Source organism: Carya illinoinensis, chromosome 1 (assembly GCF_018687715.1).
Source record: "Carya illinoinensis cultivar Pawnee chromosome 1, C.illinoinensisPawnee_v1, whole genome shotgun sequence".
NCBI lineage: Eukaryota > Viridiplantae > Streptophyta > Magnoliopsida > Fagales > Juglandaceae > Carya > Carya illinoinensis.
In genome coordinates, this window is record NC_056752.1 from 31765135 (window position 1) to 31782128 (window position 16994).

Here is a 16994-nt window from a genome sequence, read left to right on the forward strand (position 1 = left end):
TGAACCATCTCATAAGCGACTAGCACATTGTCAGTAATAAGTCTTCCAGGAACAAATGCTGTTTGAGATGGTGAAATGATAGCAGGCAAACACAGCTTCAATCTATTGGCTAGAATCTTTGAAATCAATTTGTATATCACATTACATAGACTTATTGGTCTATAATCTGACACTAACTCAGGATTTTTTCTCTTTGGAATCAGGGTGACATAAGTGTGGTTGATGGCAGATGGAAAGCAACCATTATTCAATGCATGAAGAACTGATTCAGTGACATCCTTGCCCACCACTGACCAGTATTTTTGATAAAAAAGGGGACTCATACCATCTGGACCAGGTGCCTTTGTTGGATGCATCTCATTTAAAGCCCTCTTTACTTCATCTTCTGAAAAAGGAAGATCCAATTGTTCAACCATATCAGGTGTTATTCTGCCTGCCAGACCTTGTAAAAAGCCCATACTTCCCACTTCATCAGCAGCTTTAAAGAGAGTTAAAATAATCAAGAATAATTTCATCTCTTCTTTCATTATTCTGCCAAACTCCATTCGAATCCTTCACTTCTTTTATCCAATTCTTCTTCTTTCTCTATGTAGCCTTATGATGGAAATACCTTGAGTTTTTATCACCCTCAGCTAACCACAAAGCTTTGGACCTCTGTTTCCACATGATCTCATTTCTGGTTAACCATTTTTGGACTTCATTTCTAGCTTCTTGTAGCTTCTGTCTGTTATCAGAGAGAGGGTCTGCCTGATGTACCAAACATAGCTGATCTTTTGCCTTTTTTAAATTCCTTTGCACATGACCAAAAATAGTTTTATTCCACACTGTAAGTTTCTCACCACAGTGTTGAATTTTCCTCATTACAATGCTCAAATCTTTCCTTCCTTCAACACCCCTCCAAGCATCTTGAATAACCTGTTTACAGTCAGTAGCATCAACCCACATTGCTTCAAATCTAAACAATTTCTTTCTTGGACCTTGTACACTCCCAGCTGTGAGCTTCAACATTATTGGCACATGGTCAGAATAAGCTATAACCCCATGAATAACAGAAGCCATTGGATAAAAAGAATGCCACTTCAAATTTGATAAGAACCTGTCCAATCTTTCACTAATACAATGAGCCCTTTCCCTTCTGTTACACCAGGTGAAAGGATTACCATTAAAACCCAAATCCTGTAAATGACATTCATCAATAACATCCCTAAAAGCCTTCATTTGTCTCTCAGGTTTATCTCTACCTCCACTCTTTTCAGCATTACTTAGAATCTCATTAAAGTCTCCCAAAACCAACCAGCCTTTATCACTAGGAACCAGTAATGTTGTCAACAAATTCCAGGACTCATGCCTCTTACTCACATCTGGATTGCCATAAAAACCAGTTAAGCACCATGACTCAACATTCTCCTCCTCCTCAGTAACTTTTGCATGTATGTGGAACTTAGAAAAAGTTTGAATTTCCACCTTAAATCTGTTATTCCAGAAAAGAGCAATTCCTCCACTTCTGCCTTCACAACTCACAGCAAGACAATTTTGAAACCCCAACTTATACTTCATCCTTTCCATAACTCTGGCATTAAGTTTTGTTTCTTGAAGAAACAAAATGTCAGGAACTTTACTTCTGACCAAGTCAGAAAGGGCCTGAACTCCCACTGGGTTCCCAAGCCCACGGGAGTTCCAACTTATAAGACTCATTGTTCCCGGCAGGGCTGTTGCACAGCCACTGCCGATCCCAATATAGAGTTACCCTTTTTAGTAGAATCATTCTTAAAACAACAATCATGATCAGTAGAAAGAGTAATAAGCTTACCTTTCTTAGATGCTGGGATAAGAGATTGATCCATTGACAAAACATCCCCTGATCTCTTTCTAGCTGTAGACTTCTCCAAAGGTTCAGCAGGTAAAAAACTCCCTCTGGCCTTCTTCTTCCAAGAACTTCGAGTATGCCTTCCTTGCTGTGTTAAAGAAAGTTGATGGACTGCAGGTTGTACCTCAGGGCCCTCAGGAACCAAAACAGTCTCATTAAGGCCAACTTGTGAATCAGTAGGCCCACCAAGCCCACCAGGCCCACCAGCAGGCCCAAAAGATGCCTCAGGAGCAGGTATTTCCTTCCCTCCAAGAATGCCAGCAGATAAGAGATCAAAAGTTTCCGTTACAACCTGATTTAAGCCTTGCTCCTTATAACAGTCAGTAACAGCTTTATCATTTATACTGTCATTATCAACACCCAGACCATCACCATTAATACCATCATCACTAAGCATTGATGATGATAAAGCGTTACCAGTAACCTTCATTGGACCACCGTGATCAGCTGCTCCACCATCAACAATCGTGTTCTGCTCCATACCAGCTTCTGAACTGCTACCTTTGTCCGTGGAGTGTTCCTTCTTTATCTCCCATCGCTTCTTCAGAGGTGACTCTGCACGTAGCCAGGATCCAAACTGTAATGATATATCTTTCTCTACTTGGCATCCTACACTCCCATGTATAATTCTACCACACGTGAAACAAAATCGAGGGATTTTCTCATATTTGACAGGACTCCATACTTTGACTCCATGCAAGACAATGGTTCTTCCTCTAGCAAGAGGTTTCCTCAAATCTAACATAATCTTTACTCTTAGACTCCTACCCCAAGCCACATCATCTTCATCAACCTCAACCTCCTCCACTTCTCCGATTGTACTACCCAACTTAGCCCCACATTCTTTATTCATTCCCAACAAAGGTAGATTATGAAACTGCACCCAGAATGAGGCATGATCAAACTTCAACTCAGAAACTGGAATGGATCCATCGAAAGGGTTAATGACAAACAGATGTCCATCAAAAAACCATGGCCTGCCACCTTCAACCCTGTCTTTATCAGCATGAGTGGCAAAAATCAAGATAAAAGTATTAGGAGCAACCTCCCTTAGCACAACAGGTTTACTAAGATGCCAGATTTTTGCAAGTGTAGACTCCACCACATTCTTACCCACCTGTCTATCACTCCATATTTTCCCAATCAAGCTGCGTTCTCCTTTACGTTGCACCTCAGAACATACATTCTCATCAATAACAATTACATCCTCTTCTTCTTCATTCAAATGAAGATTGCCCCACATAGAATGTAGACTATCCATTGAAAAGACTAAATCACACCACCTCTTTGAAAAGATAATACCGAGAAAGATGAAAAGAAACTAAGAAAAACTCACCACCACCTCAATTCTCTCATAGCAAGCTAGAGAGAACGAGAGGAGACTTTGCCCGTATGACTTAGTTTATGGTGTATTCTTGATATTTTTGGCTTAAAAGTTTGGGTATTTAATTTTCTGTTTATTTTATTTTATATTAGTTATTTTTCTTGTTTCTTTAAGCTTCCATTAAATATGCATTATAATTACATTTTAGATTGATTAAAGGTTAATTAGGACTTAAATAATTTCAGTTTATTATTTAATTTTTAGATTAATTAAAATTGTTTAGCGTAGTTGAATCCTTAATTGTTAATTTCAATTTGTTAATCTTTTACATTCCATTTTGACACTCAAAAATCTAAAAATATGAATCTAGTCTATGACTAGTGCATTTTTTTTATTTCCATTGCACTTTTCCATTCATTGTATATACCACCACTTTTGTTTGTGAAACTTTTCACTATTTTATACGAGTTTGAATTTAAACACCTTTTCCCAAGGAGACGATCTAGAAATTTTATTCCTAATTATTACACGACATTCTCCTGCACTTGGGATAACCTTTGTGCTACTCATTTTTGAGTGAGTCAAGTTTTTGTCCCCTAGCCATTTTCTTGTCCAACCAAACTACCTAGCTCTCTCACTCTCCCCCACTCTCCAAGGCATAGATTGCACCATTTATGGCCGATCTGCCGCCATAGGCCGCCATCCAACCACCACAGGCCGCCATCCAGCCACCACCTCACCACCACAGCTCCACCACATCTCCCTCAAACTCCTTCATGCCCAGCCAAACTCCTTTAGCTCTCCCTCTCCATTTCCATGCTTTGAGACCTATGGCCTAAATCTCCTCTGCGGACCAACGTGCCTCCTCCGTGTGCCACCTCGGCACCACCATGAGGCCACCACTCTAGGACAATGACCAAATGCACAGGTTATCTCGTCGATGGTATAACCCTCTATCTCTCGTTATTTATGTTAATGTTAGTTGGTTGGTTGGACTGTAGACTGTGTTGTTAGTAATTGTGGAGTTCGTTGTATAGTTGTGAAGTGAAATGTGGCTGTGTAACGAAATGTTAGGCATAATCATGTAGTGTTGTGGACTATGCTGTGAAGTATGGTCGTGAAGTGTATGCCCTAGTTGTGATGTGGCATGGTGTGGAGGAAGTACACGTGGAGCGTACTCCATGTAGTGCGGCAATGGACCGTGTGGCGTGCATCGTAGTGATGGGTGGCATATTGTGAATGGAAGAGAGTGCACGTAAAGTGTACTCTGTGCAGTGTCGTGATACACTAGATGACATGTCACGAAGGTTTGGACGGCATAGTTGAGGAGCGTAGAGTGTATGACCTGTAGTCCGAAATGACGAGTGTCACCTTGTGGTTGACTTATGGCTGAGAGTATGTGTGAAGTGGTGGAAAAGTATCATAGTAGTGCACCAGAAGCATGACGGGCATTGTGAATTGACTCGAGGTTAGTCTCGAGCTATGTGACGTGACAGAGGTGCATATATGGATGCAGTCCTCTTGTCAAGTGTCGGGATAAACTTGTACATGGCCGGGAAGTAGGAAGAGTCCTATCGACTAGGTCTGAGCAAGTTGGTATCGAAGTATGGAGTTTTTTTATACATGCGGGCATTCATTGGATCATAAATTGGTCTTAAGTGATAAAAGGGATAAGATACATGTGCCTCTGGCGAGACATGTGTGCCGAACAGGTTTACTATACGTAATGGGTAATCTGTCCTCAGCATGGTTGCACGCTATTTAAGCCTCAGAGTCGACTTAAAGTCATGTGGCTTGTATAGATGGGAATGAGGATTGAGTATGGGCTAGGTGCATAAAGATAGTGACGAATATATCGTCTAAGGTTGGAATGCATGACTCTGTCGGTCAGAATCATTCGTCGGAATGTGGAAATAGAAGAGTAAGACAGAGATCTTAGTGTCTTAACTCTAAGGTGAATCACGGAGGTTCACTTTAAGAAAAAAGACTCCGAAGGTTTTAGCATAGTAAATGACACATAAGAGCCCGGGGATGGATGAAGAGTGTTCCAAGTGAGGCATAGTTCTATTTCTAGTATAGTTGCTTATGCATTAGATAGATGTTGATGTAAGGTTATGTGTATGCATGCAGGTTGCCATCTGACACGCACACGAATGGACTACATGGATTGAGTATGGAATGAAGTCCAGGTAAGTATTGCATTTATACTCTTCTAGAGCTTTCTTAAATAAATGAAAAGGAAAACGAAACGCTTTTCCTTAAAATAAAAATGAAATGTTTTCTCTACGACACATGCTTTACGAAAAAGAAGGCTAAGCATAAGTTTTCAAGTATAAGTAAGTAACGGCCCTCCTTGGCAGTCCCTTTTCACGCACCCAAAGTACGTATGTGTATGCATGTAGATGGATGCTATACATAATACATATTGTATGTATGTTCACGAAAGGAAACGAATCGAAACTTAAAAAGATGCACGAACTGACATTTTAAAATGATGCCATGAAAGAAAACTTTTTTTAAATGTCCAATGTTTTTAAAATGACTTTTATGAATGAAATGACTGAAAGAACTGTAAGAACTGAAAAGAACTGAACGGACTGTAAAGAATGAAATGATTGAAAAGGAATGAACGGACTGAATGCATGATGTATGAAAATACATTATGGCCATATGAATGGAATGGAAAAGGTACCGAAGGACTGGACTGGACAGATTGCAATACCGAGTAAGTAGTACTGGTAGTGCACATAGTGCTACACCCTGACGGAATAGATTCCCAACCCGTGGCTACAGGTGAAATCAGTTCCAAAAAACTACTAACCGCAGTACACTGGGCATAAAAGTGTGCAACGGCCAATGAAAGCAATAAGAAAAGAATTTATGCATGTTAAGAAAGAATGCATATATGTATGTATGCATGAATGTATGTAAGGAAAAATGTATGCATGAAAAAGCTTTTTAAGAAATGAAGGCAGCGAAGCATGGAGAACTATTTTACGAGAATAAAGCATGTTTAAAAGAAAAAATCCACCTCGAAACGTTTTAAAACGAACATAATGTCTATGCATGCTATGTATATGATATGTATGGGATTTTAATTATATGAAGTAATGCTTACGAGTCATCGACTCATTTTAGTTTTTATGTGTGCTCTCCCAAGGACAAGATGAGCATGATGTGTCAGGACAGGCACTGCTCAAGGGGAAGAGCATGAAAGCCTAGGTATGTTATTTGTACGAGAGACTTTAATTATGAAATTTAATATTTTCCGTTGTAACCTTTTTAATTAAGAAAACAAGTTTTATAAATATGGAGTCTTTTGTATCTTGGCACGAAAAAAAAAGAAAATTTCAAAATGATTTGTAATTTCTATCTATTTTTATTAAAATGATTTCCTAAAGGACCTATTACAAGGACGTGCATTACAGTTAGGGCATTAGAAGGTAAATCAGTAACTTTCATTCTCGCTGTAAGTACCGACTTGTGCGGTTTGAAAGTTGGCATTCCAATGTCAAGTAGTGGCAGAATAATTTTTTTTTTTTGGTTCATGGCTAGGGATGGGAGTTCCTTGGTAGCGAGGTCTTGGCCCCAATTTTCCATTTCATGCTTATGAAGGATAGTCCCTGACGACAGGGCAGTTTGTGTTACCCTTTTAGATAGGGAGCAAGCTCGTGTTGAAACGGTTTACTCCTGGGTCAAGCAAAACTAGGAGGCAGTTTGTTCAAAAGCCCTTTTGATGTTGGCAAACATTGATAGATTTTTGGCAATGTCCAACCAGTCCCATGTGACTGGTTGTCCTTTTTTTTAGGGAACCAATCATTCCCCATAGCATGAAAAGACTCTCCATCACCCCGCTAGAGAAGGAGGTGAAACGGCCTTGCTATGAGGTAGAGACGGCGCCCAAGCCCCGTCTGGCCCAGGTTCATTCTCGACCAAACTTAGAACCTCCTTGCCCATCTGACGAACGTTCCAACTTAGTTCAGGTTCCATTAGCTAGGTAGTCCCCAGCCTAGAAAGGTGTCTACAATTAAATAAAGCTTAAGTTTTTAGGTGTCTATATATGAACCAACTATAAATTCTACGATTGAATCATTCTATAAATCTTAAGGGAATGGTGGGATGCTTGAAGTATTTTAAAATTTTGTGAACAATAATGAAACTACTTGAGAGAAACTGTTAAAATTGGTTTTAAAAAATGTGAAACAAAAAATTGAATAATTTTTTTTTTTTAAATTAGTATTGTATTGGAGTTTGAGAAAGTGAATAGATAAACTTTAACTCATTTAAATATTATTTTTATATTGAAGTTTATAAAAATTGTATTGATATTTGTGTTTGAGCAATGATTAAATAATGATTAGATGAAAATTTAAAATTTAAAATTTAAAATTTAAAATGAAGAAATATTTATATTTGAGTGATGTTTTGGTATTATGAAGTTATGATAAATTTTGAGAATTTCGATAACACCTTGATGTTTTCCAAACATGCTCTTAATCTCTTCTAGTACTCTTGCATAAATGGTTCAACTTTATGCAAATGTGCTAAGTTTTTCATCATTGAAAAAACCTTTTACTTCGTATTTAAAAAAAAAAAAAGATTCTACTTACCATCCTCACACCACACATAATTTTTTAATTTTTTTTCTTACCAAATGTGTAGTGTATAGATAATGAGTAGAGAAATTCAATTAATTTAGGAAGAATCAAACAAAAAAAATTAGAAAATTAGAAAAAAAAAATCAAAATATGTGTATTGTGTAGTGTGTAAAGATTATGAGTATCAAAGTAATTACAATAATAATGAAAAAGACTTGAATTTAAAGGATAAGATGTACTTAATTGAGTTTAGGAGGTACGTAACTGATAATAAGTGCTAACACATTCACTTTTCTTTTCCCTTTTTGGTTTTTCTAATTAATTCCTAATTGTTTTCAAGTTGTTAACGTTTAATATTTCTTTTATTAAAATACCTAGTTGTTAAAACACTAGTTTTTTTTTTTTTTTAGAACTCTTCTTAGATTTTTAGGGCCAAATTAATCATTTTGCTGTTTCTTTTCTCTCAAATTAACAGAGCGTTCATAGATGAAAAAAGAAAGAAAGAGACTTGGAATACTTAACATAATGTGATACTAATTTAAATTTGTGGACAACATTGGGTAATAGTTTGTGGATGGAAGATATATATATGCTTAAACTAACGTTTAAAAAATAATAATAATAATTAGGAAAAAAAAAAAAAAGGCTCCCCACAGTCCCCATGGCCAAGGGAGCAAATCCAAGCCATCCCTGGGTAAGGAGAAAGATGAAAGGCAGATGCACCCCTTCAGCTCAAGAAGGGGAAAAAGTTATGGTTTATATGTTAAATTTATAAAAATTACTAAATTCATTTTTTTTTTTTAAATCAACTATAAATAAAGCTGAGAATTATGGTAATATCTTTAAATGTAGGTACAGCAAAGTGGCCGAATGTTGGGGGGAAAATAAAAAAAAAAAAAAAAAAAAAAAGAAAGAAGGAAAAAAAAGAAAAGAAAGAGAGACCCTTAAGTGATAAAGCTCGGTGTTACTTTAGTTGTAGTTACAAACCTACAACGCGAGACCCTGAAGATATAAAGTTTGCTTTTTACTATAATCGTAGATACAAACTTACAACATGAGATTACTGTCGTTTGCTCTTTTCTTCTCTCTCACGTGTTGCATCCCAACTTAAGTTAGGATTTTTTTATCACATATATATTAATTTCCATATATCAATAACGTTTAAGTTTTCGAAACGAGCTTTCCCTCTACTATATATGCTTTGTCTGCTTTCCGTATATTTTATTTATTATTATAGTAAACAAAATTAAAATATATATTTTTTATTATATTTTTGTTTACGGTATACATCTTAAATTTGTTCTCGGGGACATGTGACACGGCTGACTAGGCCTACCAGAGTCTACAATAAGCTTCGCTTTAATTATGGGAATGTGGTGCAGAAGAAGGCTGCTGCATCTTCATAATATGTCGTTTAGGCTTTTTCCATTCAGCCGAAGTGGAAGGGTCAAAATCCTCTATCTGACCCGATGGGCCAATCACGCAGTCCAGGTACCCAAGCCCATCTTTAGGTAAATGCCCCGTACAGGCTGTGGACTGTAGTAACGACTTGCGTAGCCCACGGGAGAAGGTTTTATCCAGCTCGGGCCGGCTAAGGCACTCCGTCTCAAGAAACGAACATGTGAATAAATTTTGAGTTTGGGTGGTTGAGAAGTGTTTAAGTATATTGTGAATAATAATAAAAAAGTAAATAAAAATTAATAATAAAATATTAAATAATACTAAAAAATAATGAATAATAATAAAAATATATATAAAAAATAATAAATAATAATAAGTGAAATATGTTAAGAAGTGTTGACTTGATACACAAAAACATTATTACGCGGACTACTGATCTCATAATTAGCCAAACAAACATCATAATATTTAGGGAGGCTGACGTCATGCACAGTGACGTAAGGCTTGGAAAAGATGTGATCTATAGAATCTCATCGCAGACCTTAAAGTTCATTCCGGAAAGCTGTAGAAAGCTGTTTCCGTAATGGACCGTACAACCAACCTGGTCTGTTTTTGGTTCAAGGTCATTTCTGAACAATAGATTTTTTTTTAAAGGAAACCTGCATTTTATATTCATGTATTGACCAAATTACAATGTTTATAAAAAACAACATGTTCCAGAACTTCCTTAGGATGATCTTCCATCCATACTAACTCTTCACTTACATTTAGAGCTAATTTTGCAAGACTATGAGCAACACCATTACAAGATCTCTTCACATGTACTACTTTCCAGCTCCCTCTATTGTGCAGAACAGCTTTTAGATCCTCAATCATTTGACCATGCCATTCCCAATTCTCTTCTAAACTGTTAACAGCTTTAACAACAGATAATGCATCGCCTTCTAGTTGCACCATCCTGAATTGTAGCTCATCACACAACTTCATGGCCCTCCATAGAGCAAGTACTTATGCTATAACAGGATCTGCAACATGTTTTCTGGGATAGCATAGAGAAACTAATACCTCTCCATAGCTGTCTCTAACAACTACCCCAATCCCACCTCTGTTTTCACTGGTCTTGAAGGCTGCATCCCAATTTACCTTCACTGTATCACCCATTGGTAACTTCCAATGCTGACAGTTATTGCTCTGAACTCCACCAGTATCCTTAACTTGACCTTGCTTTACCTGTGCCAATTGATACTCAAACAAACATTACACAGCTTTGCTGAAGATTACATTAGGTGCTTCGAATCTATTCTCAAAAACCAGGCCATTTCTTCTTAATCAGATTCCCCTCAATACCACAGCCATTACCTCTAACTGATCTAGAGGCAATTTAGAGAACCAGTCAGACCATAAGTCAAAGAACTCTTTTTCACTGCTTTGTCATTTCTGCACTGGGCTCCTTTCACACGCCCAAACATCACTTGCCCCATTACAACTCCATAGAGCATGACATACTGACTCATCCATATTTTTACAAACTGGACAAGTAGCTATTTTCAAGACAGCTCTTCTTTTTAAATTCATCTTGGTTGGTAGGCAATTATTTATAGCCTTCCAAACAAAGATTTTAACTACCCCTGGAATTCTCAATCTCCATAACCCCTTCCAAACCTCACTTGACCTGCTTGATACTTCCCCTTTCTCCCTTCTTTTTCTGTTTACCTCACAATGATATGCACTTTTCACAGTGTACATACCATTCTTCGAAAATGCCCAAATCTGTTTATCAGCAAGACCAGAACAGCTAACAGGTAGCTTGCAAATTGTTGAGGCTTCATGTGCATTAAACACCTTCTCCACTAATTCAACATCCCACTCCTTTCTCTCAGCTCTTATTAGCTCCTCCACCTTTGCTTCAGCATTCAATATTTGAGGTGGTGATTGAATTCTATAAGTGACAGCTATTGGTAACCACTTATTTTTCCATATTCTTATACTCTTTCCATCACCAACCCTCCAAACCAGCCCTTCCTTCAATAGGTTTAGAGAACTCCACATACTTCTCCAAATGACAGAGGGTTTAAATCCTAAAGAGGAATTCAATATATCATCATTCTTAAAATATTTATCTCTTAAAACAACAGCAGCCATGGATAAAGGGTTCATTATCACCCTCCAACACTGCTTTGCAAGGAGAGCTTGGTTAAAAGCTTCCAACTCTCTAAATCCCAACCCACCATCCCATTTTGACATTCCCATCTTGCTCCAACTCCTCCATTGAATTCTTTTATCCTTTTGTTTAAACCCCCACTAGAACTTGGCCATTTGTGAAGCTATCTCTTTACATAATCTCTTTGGCAATCTGAATACACTCATATAGTAGGTAGGCACAGCTTGTATAACAGCCTTCAAGAGCACTTCTTTCCCTGATGGAGAGAGGAAAAGATTCTTCCAATTGCTGAGTTTTTTCCACACACGATCCTTGAGCATACTGAATGATTGATATTTAGACCTTCCAACCATAATTGGCAAGCCTAAATATTTTTCACAGTTATTCTGTACACGAGCCCCACAATCTCTGATAATTGCCTTCCTCACCTTCCAATCTGCTGTTGGACTGAACAGAACTGTTGTTTTATGCTTGTTAAGGCTTTGGCCAGATGCCTTCTCATATACCTCCAATATTCCACTAATCTTCCTCCATTCCTTCCATGTAGCCTTCCCAAATATTAGACAATCATCTGCAAATAGCAGATGAGTCAACTTAACCCCACCTCTAGCTACTGTCACCCCTTTAAGTTCATCTTTCTGTTTTGCCTTTTCAAGCATTGTACTTAATCCCTCAGCACATAGAAGAAATAGGTAAGGAGACAATGGATCTCCTTGTCTTAAACCTCTAGAAGGGATAAAGTATTCACCTGGCCTTCCATTAACAATGGTAGCATAAGACACTGAAGAGATACAGCTCATAATCAATTCTGTCCATCTTGAACCAAATCCAAGTTTTTTCATTACTGCTTCCAGGTATCCCCATTCAACCTTATCATAGGCTTTAGAAATATCCAACTTCACAGCCATACTTCCCACCCTACCCTTCTGTCTACACTTCATGGTGTGCAACACTTCATAAGCTGCAATAATGTTGTCAGAAATCAACCTCCCAGGAATAAAAGCACTTTGGCTTCTTGAGATGATCTCATCCATGACCTTTTTAAGTCTATTTGCAAGAGTCTTTGCAATGATCTTGTGAAATACATTGCAAAGACTAATAGGCCTGAAGTCATTAACACTCCTTGGATCTTTAACTTTAGGTATCAGTGCTATGAAGGTCTGATTAACAGTCCCTTGCAAACTGCCTCCATTTAAGAAATTTAACACTGCATCAACTACCTCTTTTCCAACCACATGCCAAAACTCTTGATAGAAACATGCCCCAAAGCCATCAGGCCCAGGAGCTTTCATAGGTCCCATCATCTTCAAAGCACTCACCACCTCTTCTTTTGTAAAAGTCTTCTCAAGGAAGTGGTTCATAGCTTCTGACACTCTTGGTTCTATCTCAGCAATGCAATCATTTATAGCTTTTCCTGATGGTTTGGCACTTGAATACACCTCAGAAAAATGCTCTCGAAAAGCCACTGCAATCCCCTCCTCATCCTTTCTCAAAACTGATTGATTATCTAGTATTGAAACTATTTTGTTCCTTTTCCTTCTTTGGTTTGCACACTCATGAAAGAATCTGGTATTTTTATCCCCCAAAGTGTACCAATTTCTTTTTGCACGTTGCCTCCATTTGATATCTTCCATTTCCAATAGCAACCCAGTCCTTTCTTGCAGCATCTTCATCTCAACCATGTTTTCCTGGGACATATCCATTTGCAGCATCTTTATTCTCTTTGAGATCTGGTCTATCTCTTGGACTCTTCCCTTATCTTTCTTCTTGAAGGAGGATGATAAAGCTTCACTACAAAACTGTAGTCCAGTTTGGACTCTCTGCACAGATTCTTCCATAAGCAAGCCTCTCTCCCAACCCTTCTTTACAATTTGTTCACAATCATCTTGTTTCATCCAACAGGCCTCAAACCTGAAGGGATAGTTATGCCTTCTCTTTCTCTGCTCTCCTTGAGTAACAGTAAGTAAAATAGGTTGATGATCAGAACATCTTCCAATCAATACCTCAACTTTTATCTCCTTGAATCTTGATCTCCACTTCTCATTTGCTACAAACCTGTCTAACCTTTCCTTTGTAAAGGAGTTATCATCATGTTTATTGGATCAGGTATAAGCACTGCCTCTACAGCCAATGTCATTCAAACCACAATCCTCCAAAGCATTTCTAAAAAAATTGAGCTGACTATCTGGTCTTCTCCTACCTCCCACCTTCTCCTTATGCCACAGTATTTCATTGAAATCACCCCCTACACACCAAGCAATTCCATGCTTAGGTCTTAGCTGCCTTAACAGATCCCAAGATAGCTCTCTTTTTCTGGTTTCAGGGTGTCCATAAAAACCTGTGAATTGCCAATCCTTTCCCTCACTCTCCTCTTTAACCATGACACTTATATGCCAACTTGAGTAGTTAATCACCTCTACTGCATGCTCATGCCTCCATAACAAAACCAAACCTCCTCTCCTCCCATCAGAATCCACCACAAGGCATCCTTTCATGCCTAACTTCTTCTGTAAATTTGAAATTTTACAGCTTTTTGCTTTAGTTTCACACACAAACACCAGTGTAGGCCACTTATCCTTAACCAATAGGCTAAGGTCATGAACTGTCCGAGGGTTGCCAAGCCCTCGGTAGTTCCAACATATGATTTTCATAATGCTGGGTGGTGGCTGCTGAGTTTGTTTTCAACACAAACCATCTCAGAATTACCCTTGAACCTCTTACCATCCACCATCATCTCACTAAACTCTTCAATCTCCTCAAAACCTCTTTTTATCAAGGAGTAACTAGTAGTCTTACCTGACTCAGGCCTAGCTCTAGTTCTCCTTTTCCATCTCGAGACCCTCTTATTATCATCCCCTTCACCTGCATATACACTCTCAATTAACTGCTCATTTCCAGGTATAGTAACCTGGAACTCCTTTTGTCTTCCACTGCCAACTGACCTCTCCTTATTTTCATTTTGCAATAGGTCTGGAGACTGTGGTACCCCAACCTGAGACTCAGTTTTTTTGCTCTCCTCCTGTCTCACTTTACTTTCTGTTTCCTCCATTTCTTCTCTATTCACATCCTTTTGGAATACCTCATCTTCCTCCACTATATTCAAATTCTGACTCCCTTGATCTTCCTTCTCCTCTCTTATTTCTTTTTCTTTCTGTTCCCCTTTCTGTACTGAATTCTTCCTTGATTGAGGTATAGCTCTAAGCCAAACACCATATTGGCCAGAGCTTTCAGCAGTCTCCTTACAACCATCATTTTCATGGACTATTCTACCACATTTAAAACACATTCTCGGCAACTTTTCATACTGAAAAGGTACCCAGCATTTCTTCCCTTCCACTACAATTGTTCTTCCTCGGGCTAAAGGTTTTTTCAGATCACATTCAACCTTCACCCTCAGACATCTACCCCAACCTGAACCATCTTCCAGTACATCAACCTCCACGACCTCCCCCATAGATCTCCCTATTACTTCCCCCATCGTCTTATTCATATAGCTCAGTGGTAAATTCAACATCTGAATCCAGAGGCATGCATGATCAAAATCTATCATGCTAGGTTGAGTTTCTCCATCAAAATCTTTTAGAACAAACAGGTGATTGTCAAACAACCATGGACAACCATTCATCACTCTCAATTTATCTCTACGGGAAGCAAATGTGATTACATAACAGTTTCTATAAATTTCTTGAAATTCCAGAGGTTTACCTACCTTCCATACTCTTTCCATCATAGATCTAGCTGTATCCTTCCCAATCCTTCTCTCCAGAACAATTTTGCCAATCAAACTACGATCTTCTTTCCCTTGCATCACTCCAGTCCATTTCTTCTGTATTTCTATCGGACAGTCCTCTTCATCATTCAGTTTCAGTCGCCTCCAGACCTCCTCCATTTCCTCCATAGCTCGTTACTCAATCAACTTGACACTCTGCTCACCAAAACAAGCACGAGGCCAGACGCTTCTTCCTCTCGGGAGATGAAGACTTCACACTTCTCTGTAATCGCTCTCCAGGGCGGGAAAAACGGTTACGAGAGACTTTTTCTCTCCTTTAGTAACGATTCATTCTTCTCAAAGGAACTGGATTTTACGATTTCCGAACAGTAGATTTTAAATGGACGAATATGAGAAATGTGGCTCATAAATGGACCGCGTTATTAATGGAGATAATATTAAAGAAGAGCTGGAGTAAGATGGTTCCCTAATTTCGGTGGAATTAATGGCTCCATCGGAACCATATCAACAAACATTAGTTAGAAATAAGATGAAAATTTTATAAATAATAATAAAATAATTTAAATTTAGTACTAAAATAGTTTAAATTGAGTATTTTTTAAGTTTTGAAAAATGTGAAAAAAATTAAATAAGAAATATTATAAAGTTAAAATATTGGAATAACATAGTTTTATAATATTATTTTTGTTTGGGATTAAAAAAAGTAAGAATTGTTTTTTACTTTTTATTTGAAAGTTTGAAAATTTTAAATTTGTAATTGTGACATCCCGTTTTTATGTGTATTTTCACTGAATGAGTATTTTAATTTAATTAATATATTGGTTCTTTTATTTTAATTTATTGTATTTTAATTGAATTTATTTTAGTTTGTTTTTGGGTTTTAAATTATGTTGTTATTTTTATTAGTTATTTATTATATTTTAGCTTGATGTGGTGTTTAAATTATTTTAATCGTTTTATAGCTTTTAAAGTTATTTTCGTTGGATCAGTTTCTTGACTCAAGATGTGAGATCTGGATCTCACTTTTTTTCTTTTTCCTCTTTTTCTTTTCTCCTTTCTTCTTTTTTTCTTCTTCTTTCTTTTTTCTTCTTTTTCCTCCCCAGCTTTCCCCCCCAGCCCGTGCGACCCAAGCCCCACCCCCCTCTCCCTCCGTCCGTTCCTTTAGCCCGCCCAACCGGCGCCACCTCCAGCCGACGTGACCCACCTCCACCTCCGGCATGTCCCTCCCTCCCAGGTGAGCTCTACTACACCGGTGGTGTGCTACGCCGGCCACCCAATCTCTCTCTTTTATCCTTCAAACAAATGGGTCTTCTAGCCTTTTTCTCCTCTTTGAGCCACCATACACGGCCAAATCAACCACCAAGCACCACCAATGGATTCACCACATCAAGGACTTCCTCCCCATGTCTTTCTTTTCCCCTAACTCTCTCTTTTACTCCGATGGGTCTCCATAGCTAGAGTTTCGGTTGCACCACCACCATCTTGTTCCTCTCATCACCATGACCTTCCCAAGAAATTTCATGGCCAATGGAGTTGTGTATAGCCCTCACTCTCCCTCACTCTCGAAAGCCGAAATTAGCTTCAAGTGACCGATCCACCGCCGTGCGCCGCCACCCACGGCCAACTCTCACTTCCAATAGCTTCATAAACCCCTCTAAGCCTTTCCCTATCAATTTCAAGTCTTGGTTTGTCCCCGTTCGAAAGTGGGTAATATACTACCCACAACCACAGTGTAAAATACATTGTTATGTTGCTTTTTCTCTGTCGTTTGCAGCGTTGTGATCCTTCGAAAAATACCTTATAGCGCTGTAAGTATTTTTCAAACTCTATTCTAAATTTAAATATATTTTTGCTCTTACAATAAATTATTGGACTGGTTGGTTGATTTCGGACTGAGTCCGAGGAGTTCGGGG

The 16994-nt window shown here is 38.2% G+C and overlaps 1 protein-coding gene across 1 annotated transcript; it reads right to left on the reverse strand.

The window, feature by feature from the left end:
* Nucleotides 1-585: 585 nt before the first annotated feature.
* LOC122285342 lies at nt 586-1695 on the reverse strand. The gene has a single exon (XM_043095356.1). The coding sequence runs from the start codon at nt 1693-1695 to the stop codon at nt 586-588; it is 1110 nt and encodes a 369-aa protein (XP_042951290.1).
* Nucleotides 1696-16994: the final 15299 nt, after the last annotated feature.